Genomic DNA, 15,395 nt, shown 5'->3' with positions numbered 1-15,395 from the left:
GGCTCGTGGCTCTGTTCTGTGCCTTGCACACCTGTGACCCAGTTAAAGATTCTTGTCCTTTCCTCACTTAAAACTTTTCCCTGCTATGCCTTCAGCATAGAGTTTAAAAGCTCCTGTCTGGCTTCCAAGACCTGGCATGGTCTGACCCCTCCCCCCACCCCTCCTCTCTCCCAGGCTCACACCATGGGCTTCTCAGCGTTCCCCAAACACACCATCTGCTTCATGCCTTTTCAGATGCTGTTCCCTCTGCCTGGAATGCCCTCTTCTTGTCTCCCTAGGGAATCCTCTCTCTTCCTCCAATATGATGAGAATCAGCTAGTTGGTGCTGTCTTTTCTGGGCTCCGGGGTCCCTCTGTGTGTTCAGAGTCTGTCTCTCCTGGGGAGGGTGAGCTCCGTTCTCCTCCCAGCTCCAGGAGGCAGCCTGTCACCCTTGATGTTAAGTGAGTGTTTGCTGAAGGAATGGTCGGGGGGCATGGAAGCAGGGCAGGATCCAGCCTCCTGCCCCACAGCCCTCTCCTGTCTTACCCCATCTTCCAGGTGTCCTTGTTTGGTTTTGGGACAGACTGGCTCAGGAGGTGGTCCCATTACTGGGATGAAGAATATTGGTTCAAGAGCAACATGCACAGTTTTAAAGAAGAGCAACAGGTCATCCATCCTTAAGCTGCAGTGTGAGGGGAAGGTTGTTATTTACAACTGAGATGGTCCCCAGCCTATTCAGCCCACTGGAGGCCCCAGGAGGCTGACAGGTAGTCAAGGGGACCTTGGAGTGTCAGAGAGGAATCGGGGCTTCAAACACACCCTGGATGAAGGTCACTCTGCTACTGAATAAAACCCTACACTGTGGCATTAAACGGCTACATCCTCTTCCAGATTCTCAACAGCGAACATTTCATTGTTACTCATATATATGTTTACCTGACCAAAAAATAAAGTTAAATGAAAAAGAGGAAAAAGCAAACCCTAAAGTTGAAAACACATCAAATGGACCTAACTGTATATCAGATTGATAACATAACCACCAGGGAAAGAAGTAGTTCAAGTTCCTTTAGAATTCAATATACTGTATATTCTCTGTAGGATAGATTCTGTGGACAAAAAGAACCACAAAGAAATTTTAAACTTCACTCAGTAGATTTATTATAATATTATAATATTGTAATTTATTATAATATTATAAACTATATAATAAATATCAGAATAAAGTAAGTAAGTAATTATATTAATATTATTAGGAACCAAATACAGAATCAGACAGGTATAGTAAAAACCCTGTGACATTAAATTCAAACTGCAAATATCATTATGAACTCAATTTTTATGTTATTTTTATTGTGGTAAGTTATACATAAAATTTGCCATTTGAAGGTGTACATTTCAGTGGCATTAAGTATACTCACATTGTTGTGCAACCATCACCATCTTGAACTCACAATTTTCAAAACACATTTTCTGCTAGTCTAAAAACCGTAACATCCCAGAGGCAATGATCAATTCTGGAATGCAGATTTCATTTTCTAAATATTTTTTCCCACTAAAAGATTCCAGGTCTGAAAAAGAAAAGTACAAGGAAAAACTGGACATCAAATTTGGGAGAATTTGAGCATCAAAAATAGCAACTGTCACGAATGAATCACAGTGAATATATAAAAATCCTTGGGTCCATAATGATACTTAAAGAGAAATAAAAACAATCGTTGGAGAAGACTATTACATCAAATGAGGGCAGGGGGAAAGCATTTTTCTTGCCTTCTTGGTAGAAAGAGTAGTTCAAGGTAAGCAAAGAGCCTTAGTTAATGAGGGTTTTCAGTTGCTGGGTATCCAAAACAAATCCACTACATTTTTACTTTGGCTGCCTGACAAACACACAACCTAACAAAATGTAAATATCCCTGGTACAGCTGAGAGCACATTTACCCGCCTCCCTAAGGGCACTGAGATGCCGGATGTCTGGCTCAGAACCAGAGTCCAAGAATCCCCAAAGGTGTGGGCAGTGCAGCTACCTATCACCATCTTGTTCCAGATGCTGGGCCCATATGGCATTATATAAACATTATTTAGAGGAACAAAGTTACCCTCTACGAAAATAGAGTTTAAAAAATTGGAAAGGGGTTAAAAAAGAATGGGGTGGTGGGACTTTTTTGGCTTTCTAGTGGTTAAGACTCTGCGCTTCCACTGCAGGGGGCGTGGGCTAGATCCCTGGTTGGGGAACTAAGACCCCTCATGCTGCGTGGAGTGGCCAAAAAATAAATAAATAAAAGAATGGGGTGGGAAACTGCTGCCTTCTATTCTATTTAATTTTTAACCATGTGCATGCAATTGTTTCATTTTAAATAAATGAAAATCTAGGGAATTCCCTGGCGGTCTAGTGGCTTGGGACGCAGCGCTTTCACTGCGAGCCCTGGGTTCAATCCCTGGTCGGGGAACTAAGATCCCTGCAAGCCATGTGGCCTAAAAACAAAGCAAAACAAAAAAAAACTACCCCCCCCCCAGTTTGGTTGGATAGAAATTTGCTTTTAAGCACATCACAAAGTTTTCTCATAGGCTCTTTTCTCAAGAGGGGCCAAAAGGCTCTTCCTTTCGCCTGTCTGCCTCATGCTTAACAAGCCTGCATCGGGAATAGCTGGCATCCCTCTCAGAGATGCACCACACTAGCCTTGGCACGTAGTCTTGCCCTTTTCATTCCTGTCCCCATCATACCTTGGTTTCCAAGCCCTCCCTCGCCAGCTGGACCCTGGGTTGAATGCCAAGGTGAAGGCGATCTTACCTACAAAGCCTACATTCAGGAACTCACAATGTGACTTGTGTGGTGGGGTCCCTGATACAAATGGGCTGGCAGGAAGGACCCCATTGGGCATCAACCCCTTCTCCTCCAGGGAGGCCAAAGGACACACCAAAAGGCACTTCTCCCCTCCCTCCCCTCATCCTCCAGCACAGCACACTGTAGGGCTTAGCAGGTGGCTGGGGAGGTGAGAGGTGAAGTGTTATAAGGAGGTGTGGTGAGGAGGGTTGAGGAAGTGATGGAGGCCACCAGGGCAGTGGGATGCTGGTGGAGGCTGTGACCACAGCTTCCTATTTTTTTCCGGAGCCTGCTGTCCGAGTCAGCCTGCCACTTGCCCTGTGGGTTGTCCCACAGGACAGGAATGAAGCCTTAATGGTGGGTTTGAGGCTGGTGGGCTGCCTTGATGCTCACCTGTGGCCGATGCTTCTGTTCTTTGGTCAGAGTGGTCTCACCCGACTGGGCTAGCTGGTACACCTCCAAGAGCTGCCACTGCTCCCGGGACCCACAGGCGCAGCCCTTGACGCCATGCACCCAGTGAAACCAATCGGCTCGACAAACACTTTGAAAGGGCCCTCAAGCCCTCTCTTCCTCCAAGATGTTCTGTGACACTTTCCCTGGCCTCATTACAAGTGGCCAGTGAGTCTCTTCCCAGCACCCAGGTCATGCTGTGAGTGTTTCTCTACGTCCGGGGTCTGTCTCCCCTGGAAACGAGCTCCTCCTTTCAGTGCGTGTCGTGGAGCTTTGTGACACATAGATTTGACGAGTATTTGCCAGATGAACGAAAAGCTGGATTAGGAGCAGGGGGCAGAAACGAGTCCATCTGATCTCATCCACAGGGTTTCTCTATTTGCGGTCAGGTGGACAAGCTGAAGAGATGACCCCTATGCAGGGAAGAGAGTTATAGCTAAAGGCTCCAGCATGACTTGCCGAGCATCACGCAACAGCAGAAGGCAAGGGAGTTAGCCAGCTCGGATGTGAGCCTACTCTCGGCCAGCAACAAGCCTTAGACTCTTGGTAGGGTTGGAATATGCAGATACAGGAGAGGCAATGACAGGAAACCAAGACAGGAGGTGCAGAAGCAATGTATGGGTTATCAGGCACTGAAAAAAAGCCTTCCCTGATTCCCTCACCCAACAAGTAGTAGTAATTAAGGAAGAACTAAACTTGAACACTCATTCTTACCCCTTTCTGCCTCCACACAAATGACCGTGAGCTGAGAACAGCAAGCACCCACTCTCAGATGGCCGCCTCACAGCCTTTGCTCACGGCTCTCCTCTGACCCCTGACCCATTCAGCTTCTTGCCTCCAAGCCCTTCCACCTGTGCCAAGCTTCAGGCCCTATGAAGGCATTTAAAGAGCTGGGGGCATTAATGACAGAGGACTAAGAAGAAAGAGGTCATAATGTCCACTCCGTGACAGGCTACTGATGTGAGTCAGGTGAGAACAGCGGGGCCGGGAGCACAGTCCTTTCTTCTCTGGAGAAGCCTCACTCCTTGCCTTCGCCTCTGTCAGGGTCTAGGCAAACCCTGGTCTCAGGAGAGCAGGGGAATAAACTGCAGGGCCCCAGAACCTCGAGACCCCTTGTTCTTGTCCTTCCTTCTCCCTTGCCTCCTTTCTCGGTGTGGTGAGTGGAGCGAAGCCTGTATGCCAGGACTGCGGAGAGGGATCTCATGGCTCGGGGCACACCGGTGGCCCCTGCTCCTTGCTCCTCCCTGCCACTGCTCACCACTCCCCCGGTTCTTCAGGGCTCAGCGTTTTCATATTGCTCAGCTGGTCCCTTCCTCAGCCCCGGGAGCAAGTGCGAGTAGGTGATTCGTGGGACAGGAGGCAGGAGGTGAAGTACTGCAGGGGTAACAGCTAAAGGCATCATCTGTCCTAAGATCGAACAACTGAACCAACTCACTGCCCAAGGGACCTGTCCCACGGGCTGAGATGAGGCCTGCATGTGAAGTCTCGGGCTGGAGGATGCCTTGCTGCTTTTGTGGGTGGGGTCTCCCCACCTCCACAGGTACTTCTGGAAGTTCTGCTGCTGGCCCCAGAGCATCTACATAGCCTGCCTGCACCAGCAGGGTGTCTACCTGGTTTGCCTAGCACTCCCGATGGGCCCTGCAGCTCCTGATGGAGTTAGAGACCACCCTGCTAGTCCCCATGCAGGAAGCAGATGAGAAAAGGTAATTAGGTTGCAATGTGGTGATTGTCGCTCTAACATGCAAAGCATGGAGGCTTGTTGAGAGAACAGGGTGTCATACCCACCAGACCCAGAGCTCCCTGGGAACAAGAACATTGCCCAGACTCTGACTCAGCTCTTGCCCCCTTCTGTTCTCAGGACTTTGGGGCCTGTAGCAGCCTCTGTCAAAGCAGGAAAGGAGAAGGCTGGAGGGAGGGGGAGGATTTGTGGATGGAGAAGACCTGCGTGCTCAGCTCTGACCTCCTTTCCCCCAGGTTCTGGAGATCAATCACACCACCCTCTACTGTATCCGTGAGAACTGGCTGGATGGTCAGAGACAGTGCCCATCTACTGGATTCACTGCTCTGGTTATGCCCTGTTGCATGTGACAAAGAGAAGGAAAGGGAGCTCTGGCCTGATGCCTTGGGGCAAGGCTGGGTCCTGCCTGGAAGACCCATATTCTTTCCTTCATGCTTCTCCAAGTCAGGTCTCTCTCTTTGGGTTTGGAGCTGATAAGAAGAGCAGTTGGCTCCGTTACTGGTGGGACCCTCCAAACAGATGATCCTACTATTGGTCAAAGAAAGTGTATTTTAGGAAGTTGGAGCAGAAAATCATCCACAAGCTAAGAATGTGAGAGCAAGATCGTAGTCTACGCTTGAAGACTAACCCTGACCAAATATCTGGTGGGGAGGGGAGGCCCTAGCCTGAGGTCTAGAGTGGGGGTGAGGGGCTACTGAGGGTTGGATGGGGAGTGAGGAGCAGATATAGATTAGTTTATTACTGAATGAAAACCTTGCTCGGCTGCCTCTAAAACGCCTTTCATCTGCTGAAAGCTCTCTCCCGGCTCCCAGAAGGTGTGTGGGGCTTAAGGCCTTGGCTTACAACCTACAGATAATGGAACTCAGAAGAAACTCCAAGGTAAACAACAGGGTCCCTCTGTCAGGCTCTAAGCTACAGAACCAGAGTTGGGGGACCAAAAACGGTAAGGAACCCAGAGAAATCTCGTTTGTCCCTGAGAACTCCTAGCATCAAAAAGGCCAGGTGAGGATTCTGAGCCACAGGGATGTGACTAGAGGCAGGGACCAGCTGGCATCTTGGGGGCCCGATTTAGCTCTCGGGGGTTTTAAACTGTTTTTTACTAAACATCTGTGTGGAGTCCCATGCATGGGCTTTGGAACCAAGCTCCAGCAGTTGTGAACAGCCCCTTTCCCACTCTGTGTGGTGTGACGGGATATAATGGGTCCTGAGCCCCGGGTAAGTAGGTCTGGGGGACCGTGGTGCTGCTCCTAAAATCCCACATTCTTAGCCAGCCTTAGCTCCATCCCCATGCCTAGGTAAGAGGAATTACAGATTACGGTTGGAGGGCTGGAAGAAGGTCATGCCTGCTTCTTTATTTTATTTTTTAAATTTTTATTATCATTTTTTATTTATTTTTTGGCTGTGTTGGGTCTTCGTTGTTGCACGTGGGCTTTGTCTAGTTGTGGTGCGTGGGCTTCTCATTGCGGTGGCTTCTCTTGTTGCAGAGCACGGGCTCTAGGCACGCAGGCTTCAGTAGTTGTGGCTCGCGGGCTTCGGTAGTTGTGGCTCACGGGCTCTAGGGCACAGGCTCAGTAGTTGTGGCACACGGGCTTAGCTGCTCCGTGGCATGTGGGATCTTCCCGGACCAGGGATTGAACCCGTGTCCCCCGCATTGGCAGGCAGATTCTTATCCACTGCACCACCAGGGAAGCCCTATATATATATATATTTTTTTTTTAAATTTATTTATTTATTTACTTATTTATGGCTGTGTTGGGTCTTCGTTGCTGCACGTGGGCTTTTCTCTAGTTGCGGGAGCAGGAGCTACTCTTCGTTGTGGTGCGCGGGCCTCTCATTGTGGTGGCCTCTCCTGTTCTGGAGCACGGGCTCTAGGCACGCGGGCTTCAGTAGTCGTGGCACGTGGGCTCAGTAGTTGTGGCGCACAGGCTTAGTTGCTACGTGGCATGTGGGACCCTCCCGGACCAGGGCTTGAACCCGTGTCCCCTGCATTGGCAGGCGGATTCTTAACCACTGCACCACCAGGGAAGTCCCTATTTTTAAATTAATTAATTAATTTAGGCTGCCCCAGGTCTTAGTTGCGGCATGCGGGATTTTTTTTTTTTTTAGTTGCGGCATGTGGGCTCATAGTTGCAGCATGTGGGCTCATAGTTGCAGCAGACTTCTTAGGTGTGGCATGCATGCGGGATCTAGTTCCCTGACCAGGGATCGAACCTGGGCCCCCAGCATTGGGACTGCAGAGTCTTACCCACTGGACATCCAGGGAAGTCCCATGCCTGCTTCTTTAAAGAAAACTGTTCTCTCTTAGGCTTCGAGGAAGTTGCCAACAATAGGTCTTAAGCCTGTACACTGCCTAAACCAGGGCCAGGCCATAAGTGACAAGTCCTGCCACACTCCATCCTCCTTCCTGGCTTGACCTATGGCTGGACTACAGGGGGCCACAATCGGTTGCAGCTGATATGCCCAGAAAGGGACACCCCGAGGCCTTTCACCCAGTGCAGAAGGGGAACGAAGCCAGATAGAACTTCTGAACTCAAGAGGCTGACTTTAGCCAAAAGCCAACTCAGTGTTTTTGAAGTCCCCAGAACATGTTTTAAGTCAAGAACATATGATGGTTCCTCATTATCCATGAGTTCAAATCTAGATCCCAAGGCCCTCCCTCCTCTCCCTCCTGACTCATCCCTCAGCACAAACACACCCTGCTAAGGCAGACCAGTCTTCTCAGCAGTATGCTTAGTAACCCTCCCAACTCCTCTCCAGCCACCAAGGGCCAGTTCATGCCTTCCTGCCTCAGCCCCTGGAATTTCTACAGCACTTCCAGGCAGCACACACAACTGTCTCTGACTCATCTGCTTGTTATTGTCAATTGGGCTCAAGCTTCCTGTGGGCAGGGGCTTTGTCTTGTGTATCTTCTGTAGCCCTTCTCTATCAGAATGCAGGCAGATGACAAATGCATGCCACCTGACAGGAATCTTCAGTGAATTCTTCCTTAATAGATGCCCTTGATGTACGGTTGTTGCCCAGTAGAGATAGCAGCAGAGAACAAATGCAAAGACCCAGGGTTTATTGCTGAAGGGGGAGGTGTCCGAGAGGGTGAAGTGCTGGATAATGAGTTCTAGGCGAGAGGCAGCAGACGCCCCTTGGCCAGGGCAAGGCGCTCTCTGGGTGACTGCGGGCCGGCAGCAAGTGTGACGTGCCTCATTCCCATGTGAGTCAGGGCCTTCCCCCAGCCTTGCAGCTTTCCCTCCCTCTTCCTGGGAATGCCAGCTGACCTGGGGCTCCCAGGCTGGGTAACGGAGTCAGAATTTTCTTTGGCAAACAGCAGCTGTGTGGAGGGGCCACGACCTGCTCTACGGCCATCTGTCTGTCTGTGTGCTCCCAGGCTGGCCCGTGTCCTGCCCTCGCTGCAGCTGCTACCTGGAGGCGCCTTGAGCAGCGCTGGGGCTGGGGCACAGCCGGACCGGCCCAGGGGATGTCAGGCTTTGAGTCAGGGACTCATCCAGCTTTCGGGTCTCGGCCTCCAGGACAGTGGCCTCGGGGGCCTGGGCCACGGCGAGGAGGGAGTGAGAGAGGCTGTGGTGCAGGCCCGCCAGCTCGCGGCTCGTCTGCACTGAGCGGGCGATGTAGTCCTGCTTCTGCTTCCTCTCCAGGGCCAGCTGGGCTCGCAGCAGGGCCACCTGGGGGGCAGGAAAACCAAGAGGAAAACCAAGAGGGTGAGAGCAGTGGAGGGCCTCGAAGCTGCCCCAACCCTTCCTGCTTGGCTCCTGTGGCTCCTGTCAGACCAGCGTTTGAATGAACACCTCACCCACGAATCTCAGGATCAGGCTTTACAGCGTTTGGGGGAAGGGCTGCTGGGAATCAGAGAATCCAGTGATTGTCAACCCTGGCTGCACAGGAGACTCAGAGAGAGAGCTTAAAAAAAACCAACCAGGGCTTCCCGGGTGGCGCAGTGGTTAAGAATCCACCTGCCAATGCGGGGGACACGGGTTCGAGCCCTGGTCGGGGAAGATCCCACATGCTGGGGAGCAACTAAGCCCGTGTGCTACAACTGAGCCTGTGCTCTAGAGCCCGAGAGCCACAACTACTAAAGCCCTCGAGCCTAGAGCCCGTGCTCCGCAACAAGAGAAGCCACTGCAATGAGAAGTCTGCGCAACCCAACGAAGACCCAATGAAGCCAAAAGTAAATAAATAAATAAATTTTAAAAAAACCCCAAAACCCAGACTATTCACACGTTTACATGTAATAAAATGCCCAGATTTTAAGTACATTTTGACCAATTTCATAACATACATACCCATATATAACCACTATCTCAATCAAGATACAGAATGCTTTAATCCCTGCAGAAAGCTCCATCGTGCCCCTTTTGGAAGGTTTTAAGAAATTTTCTGACTTAATTAGACAGATGTGAGGCCTGAGCATCAGTATTTTTTTCAAAGCTCCCCAGGTGGTTCTAACGTGCAGCCAGGGTTGAGAATCATTGATTGATCCATTTCTCAAGATGAGTATACTGAGGCCCCCAGGAGGTGAAGTTATTGGGAGGTCAGGGCACATCCAGGACTAGGGTGGGGCAACAGATGCTCCTAGGACTAGGGTGCAAGATTTAAGGAGGAGCTCCAGGTCAACAGTGAGGCCTGTCTTGCCTCCCCCTAGTCCGGGCCCTGTCTCAGCGATTGCTTTGTATGAGTTTAAGAGAATTCAAAGTAATAGCTTAGGTCTAGCTGTATAGTCAGGCCCTGCCAGTAGTGACTACTGATTTCTGAAACAGGCTCAGAAATCAAAATTCCACAGTTCTAATTACTCCTGGGCCTTGAAAGACAGGGTGAACCTTTAGTGGAGGCCTAAGAGGCAAGAAGGCACTTTATACAGTTTCCCTGAGCTTGACCTGAGCTCTAGGGTATGGATCCTGGCGCTGGTGCCAGGCAACTCTGCCTGGTGTGCTGGGTGCACGTGAGGGCAGAGGAGGCCAGGATGCTTCTGCTTGCTTTAGTCTGTCGTCTTAGAATCTTCATCTGCTCCTCTGCCTTTTCCTTTTCTTTCCTAAGTAGGAGGTCTGGGGCCTGGAGTGTACTTTCTTCCCCAGTCCCACCCTAAGCACGTGGGAGGTTAAGTCCACTCAGTGTGGGAGGTGGAGTTGAGATGGGGCTCTGCTTGCCTCCCACGGGGACTGAAGTTCTGTAGGCAGGAACTATTTCCCCTCTCCCTGCTGGAGGTGCACAAAGGGCCAAGCACATAGCAGACACCAAAGCCTTGCTGCCTGAGTGCAAGGGAGGGAAAAGGGGCTTAGAAAACGGATCCTTCCAGAACGTACCTCTTTCTGCAGTTCAGCCACGTGCCTGGCATCTGAGGAGCCCTTCTGTCCTCCTCTTCCATCCTGTGGAAGACAAATGCCATTCCTGTTGGAACAGGCCTTCCACCAGGGTTTGTGCAGGCCTCCTCACAATCCTGGGGACCAGGGCAAGGGCTATGGGCCAGAAGTGCCTGAACTCAGATTGAACTCTCTGGGGCACCATGGCTCTGGGGCAAGGAGAAGCCCCAGAGGGCCCAAACCAACCCAATGGAGACCTGAGGCCAAATGTCCCAAAGGCTTGTATGGGACTGGCTTCTTTGAGGTACCTCTTCATTTAAAGTTCAGCACACACCTGCTTCGTGCTAGCCCTGGTCCGTGAGCTAAGGATGCAGAGGGGAAGTAAGACAAGGGGCCTGTCCCTTGGGAAGCTTTCCTTAAAGGAAGGGGGATGGAGGGTTAGGAGGTGCTCAGCCACCAGAAACAGTCCCTACCTGCCAGGCCCCAGGGCTGTCTACTGACGGGCGTAACTCAGCTAAAAGAGTACTGGTTTGTGGTGTCTTCCCCCAGATCCTTCTGGCCCCAGGAAATACCCTGGACCCATATCTTGTAAATTCAGTATTGCAAAGGGCAAGGAAGTCTAAGAGGTCCATGAAGCTGCTATCAAGCTCCTAGGAACATCCAGGTCTGGCAAGCACCACCCAACACCTACATGCAGGGAGAGACCAGAAGCCCCATGAGGCCTGCTCCTGGGAGCCTGAAGCACTGGTTTGGGGGGCAGGTGGACTGCGTATCAGTGAAGGCTGGGTTCCTCAGAATGCAGGGCTGACTCCAGCCCCGCCCACTGATGTTGGGCCTCCCTCCTGGGTCAGGGACAGTGCTGGGTGGGGCAGAGCCCGGTCAGGAGGGGCCCTACGGACTGGCTGGAGTGGCTCCTCCCCTTGCAAGGGGAGCCTGGGACATGCACGGCAGAGGGCTGTTTCTAGTGGCTGGGCTTGGGCTCTCCTGAGGCTGCAGTCAATGAAACAGACAAACCTGCTGGGTGGGTGATGGTGCCGTGGCTTCACCGCTCTCCAGGACGCCCGCCCGCGATGCTCGCAGGGAATCCCTCTTCAGTTTCCTCCGCTCTCGCTCCACCTGCCAAGATGCGAGTGAGAAGTCAGGGCTGGGCTTGGCTCTGGGTCTGGAGCAGAGCCGCCTTTTTAGAGAGGAGGCCGGTGTGAGGGTGGGGCAAGTGTAAGGGGCCAGCAGCCATGGGAAGCTGAACTGGGCTGAGGAGAGCACTTGCTGGGGCAGCCCTGAGTGCAAAGTGCTGCTGTGGCAGAGGAGGTGGGGCTGGCCTCCCGAGCCTTTGAAGCAGGGCCAGCAAACCTTTTCCGTATAATATTAGGCGCTGTGGGCCATTCGATCTCTGTCACAACTACTGCAGTGTCTCCAAACAGCTTTATTTTCAGAAACGGGCAGTAGGCCGAATTTGGCCCCTGGGCTATAGTTTACTAACCCCTCCTCTGGGGGCTGCATGAGAAGTGGAGGTGCATGCCCAGCGGACCGGGGAGGGAGCTGAGGACAGGAGTCACCCACCTGCTCCAGGGTGGTCCGCAGCTGGGCATTGTGGTGCTGCAGTCGGCTTCGGTCAACCTCCAGCCGCGCCACCGCTCGCTGCAGGTGTTCAAGCCTCTGCTCCCAGAGCTGCTTCTCCTCCACCTCAGCACTCGGCTCAGTCTTCGCCTCCGAGACCTGAAGGAGAGACCTGTCAGTCTCACCCGGGCAGCCCCTCAGACAGGTGGGGAACAGATAGAGGGCAAAGGACTAACCTGGCAGGTCTGGGCTTCAGGGACCCAATTCCCAGGGGAAGGGGACAAGCCCCTGGACAGGCGCTCCCTCCTGGGCCATCTGTTCCCACCAGGCCCCCAGCTCACCTCTCCCAGTTGGGCGCCGGGGTCTCCTCTGGGCCCCCGTTCTGCTCGGCTGGTCAGGCCTGGGTTGTGGAGTCGCTCCTTCTCCAGAGCTTGTCTGCTGAGCTCCAACTCATCCTGGGGTGAGTCACACCATGACAACCTCATATCAAGACCCACTCCGCCCTCCGTCCTCAACAATTTTCTCATCAGGTTATAGTCTTACTTTTCCTGGCACCTCTGAGCTATTCTAGTGGATAACTTTCATTTTACAGGTGGATAAAACAAAGGAGCAGAGAGGGATCTTCCCAAGGATACATGGTGGACTAGGGCTAAAACCTGTCTCATTTTATTTATTTATTTTATTTTTATTTTTATTTTTTTGGCCGCGCCGCATGGCTTGTGGCATCTTAGTTCCCCGACCAAGGGTTGAACCAGGGCCACAGCAGTGAGACCCTAACCACTAGGCCACCGGGGAACTCCCGTTTTAGATCTCCCCTAAGCTAAGCGACAATTGGGAGCACTAGGTGTTGTGGAAAGAGCATGGACTCAGGAATCACGTAGAGCCGGGTATTGTGTCACCACGTATTGGCTATATGATTTGGGTCAAGACATGAGCTCTCTCCAAACCCCAATTACCTCGTTTGTAAAATGACCACAATGAGGACTTCCCTGGTGGTCCAGTGGTTAAGACTCCGCACTCCCAATGCAGGGGGCGTGGGTTTGATCCCTGGTCAGGGAACTAAGATCGCACATGCCGGGAGGCGCGGCCACACACACACACACACACACACACACACACAAAAAGACCACGTGAAGCGTAGATTAAGCCTCTGGGATTAAACCCCTTTAGATAAATGGGTAGACTAGTGCTAGATATTTTCTAGGCACCCTAGGGTTCATAAGTGGTAAAGGTCAAGAGGACAGACAGAGAAGAGGAACGGAAGGTACACGTGTGGGTGGAGGCTGTCTGGGAGAGAGAAGGAGCCTTAGTTGTACGAGGCCAGCCTGCTTAGGTCTAACCCTAGTTCTGCCCTTTACTAGCTGGATGACCTTGGACAGGTTACTTAACCTCTCTTAACTGCCGTTCCTCAACTATAAAATGAAGATAATAACCATTCCTACTTCTCAGGGTTGTTGTAGAAGAAAGTGAGAGTAACAGTTCCTGGCATGTAAATTGCTTAAAGTAAAAAATGATGCTACTATATAAATGTCCATTGACAGATGAATGGATAAAGAGGCAGTAAATAACAATGGAATGCTACTCAGCCATAAAAAAGAATGAAATAATGCCATTTGCAGCAACATGGATGGACCTAGAGATTATCATACTAAGTGAAGTAAGCCAGACAAAGACAAATATCATATGATATCAGTTATATGTGGAATCTAAAAAAAAAAATGATACCAACGAATTTATTTACAAAACAGAAATAGACTCATGGACGTAGAAAACAAACTTACAGTTACCAAAGGGAAAAGGGGGAGGAGGGATAAATTAGGAATTTGGGATTAACATACACACACTACTATATATAAAGTAGACAAACAACAAGGACCTACTTTATAGCACAGGAAACTATATTCAACATTTTGTAATAACCTATAAGGGAAAAGAATCTGAAAAAGAATATATCTCCTTATATATATATAACTGAATCAACTATACTTCGATTTTACAAAATGATGCTAGTGTGATGAAGGGCTGTTTCTGAAAGGTGCCCTTGAGTGTTCTGGGAACGGGAGGACCCTGACCTGAGCTTCGTTACTGAGTAAATACTGCTCAGTAACTCACAAGTATGGACAGGAAGTACCTTCCCACGCACCTACGTATCTGACTTTTTCTGTGCCCGTAAGAACAGGCCTGGAAACAGGAAAGGAGTCCCACTTACTGAATGCCTTTTTCCTGTGCACTTTATTCACATTATCGCTTTTTGGACTCAAAATGGCTCTATGGGGCTGGTACTATCATTCTGTATTTTATCAATGAGAAAACCAAGAGTCAGAGAAGTAAAAGCACTTACTTCAGGTCACACAGCTAATAACCTGCAGAACTGTATTTCAAATCCAAGAACTTGACTCCAAAGCTCATAAATGTAACCCCTTGTCTGCATATTGCCTTTTAATCAGAGCAGAGCTTTTGGGGCTCCCAGAAGGCAAGTCCCTGCAGGGTCGTGTGTCTGAATTGAGGGAGGGGGTTCTCTAGGGCTCACCTCAGGTCAAGGGACCAGGATATAGAGTCAACTTCCCAGGAAAAATGGGCTGGGTTCCTCTTGGCAAAAGAGATAATACTATGTCCAGTAGTCAGCCCAGCTTTCCTGATTGCCCACTCTGCAGACCTTGCGCTCAGTGCAGGGTGCAAAGATGACTGAGATGTGGCCGTGACCTGAGGCTAAAGGTTAGACCCTAAGGTCACTTCCTCTGTCACTCAACATCCCACCTAGAGGAGCCCACTTCTCCTGACTGCTGACAACTCCAGAGGCTCTGCCCCTAGCCTCAACCTCACGCTTTAACTTCGGATTATGTTAGCAGATCTGCCCACTGACGTGTCCGCTTGCTTGGCCCCATAGGTACCTCGCTCTGTTTCCAAACTGAACTCACTATTCCACCCTGCTTCCCCAAACCTGCCTTCATCCCAGTGAGCAGAAACCTGGGCCCTGCCTTTGATTTCTTTCTGTCTTTTCTTTACTCCCTTCATCTCTTGGGCAATCACCTGCTGGAAATCCTGTGAACCTCTAGGCCCACCCACGTGTCTCCATCCACACTTCCTATCTCAGGTCACCACCTGTCCACCGACTCCCATTACAGCCTCCTGGTCAGTCTCCCCAGGTCTACAGTTGCTCCCCCGGCAGCCTGAGCCATCTTTCTGAACTATATATCTGATCATGTCACTCCCCTGCCCCAAACCCTTCATCCACTTCCCACTGGTCACCCAGGTCCTTAACATGCTGACAAGCCCTAAATGATGGCCCCCTGCTTTCCTCTCTTCTCTTGCCAGAGCCTCTTCTCTGTCCCAGGCAGCCTGAACTCCCTCACAGATACTCCACGCTCTCTCCCCTCCTTCTTCCTCTCCCTCCCCCAACCTGTGCTTGGCTATTTCCTTACTGGTCCCTTAGATCTAACCTTAAACACCACTTCTACCAGGAAAGGTGGGGTGGTCCCTCCGGTGTGCTCAGAGCACACAAAACTTCACGTGTCAGGCACCAATCCTAATTAGGCACTGCATTATA

The 15,395-nt window shown here is 50.9% G+C and overlaps 1 protein-coding gene across 12 annotated transcripts in view; it reads right to left on the bottom strand.

The window, feature by feature from the left end:
• Positions 1-1,240: 1,240 nt before the first annotated feature.
• Positions 1,241-15,395, bottom strand: part of CEP250 (centrosomal protein 250) — a 55,670-nt gene continuing 41,515 nt past the window's right edge. For 9 of the 12 annotated variants that reach the window (XM_057528669.1, XM_007193219.2, XM_057528670.1 and 6 more), the window contains 5 exons: positions 12,190-12,303; positions 11,852-12,007; positions 11,306-11,407; positions 10,295-10,357; positions 8,026-8,659 (listed from right to left, as the gene is read on the bottom strand). In XM_057528669.1, coding sequence (XP_057384652.1) covers positions 8,396-8,659; positions 10,295-10,357; positions 11,306-11,407; positions 11,852-12,007; positions 12,190-12,303 — 699 coding nt within the window. In that variant the 3' untranslated portion in view covers positions 8,026-8,395. Of the gene's footprint in view, positions 5,129-8,025; positions 8,660-10,294; positions 10,358-11,305; positions 11,408-11,851; positions 12,008-12,189; positions 12,304-15,395 lie in introns of those variants that run through there. The other 3 variants (XR_009005337.1, XR_009005338.1, XM_057528671.1) reach the window with 3 other exon arrangements.

Source organism: Balaenoptera acutorostrata, chromosome 15 (genome assembly GCF_949987535.1).
Source record: "Balaenoptera acutorostrata chromosome 15, mBalAcu1.1, whole genome shotgun sequence".
Lineage (NCBI taxonomy): Eukaryota > Metazoa > Chordata > Mammalia > Artiodactyla > Balaenopteridae > Balaenoptera > Balaenoptera acutorostrata.
The sequence above is the reverse complement of the archived record's forward strand: the minus strand, read 5'-3'. Positions and strand labels throughout refer to the sequence as shown.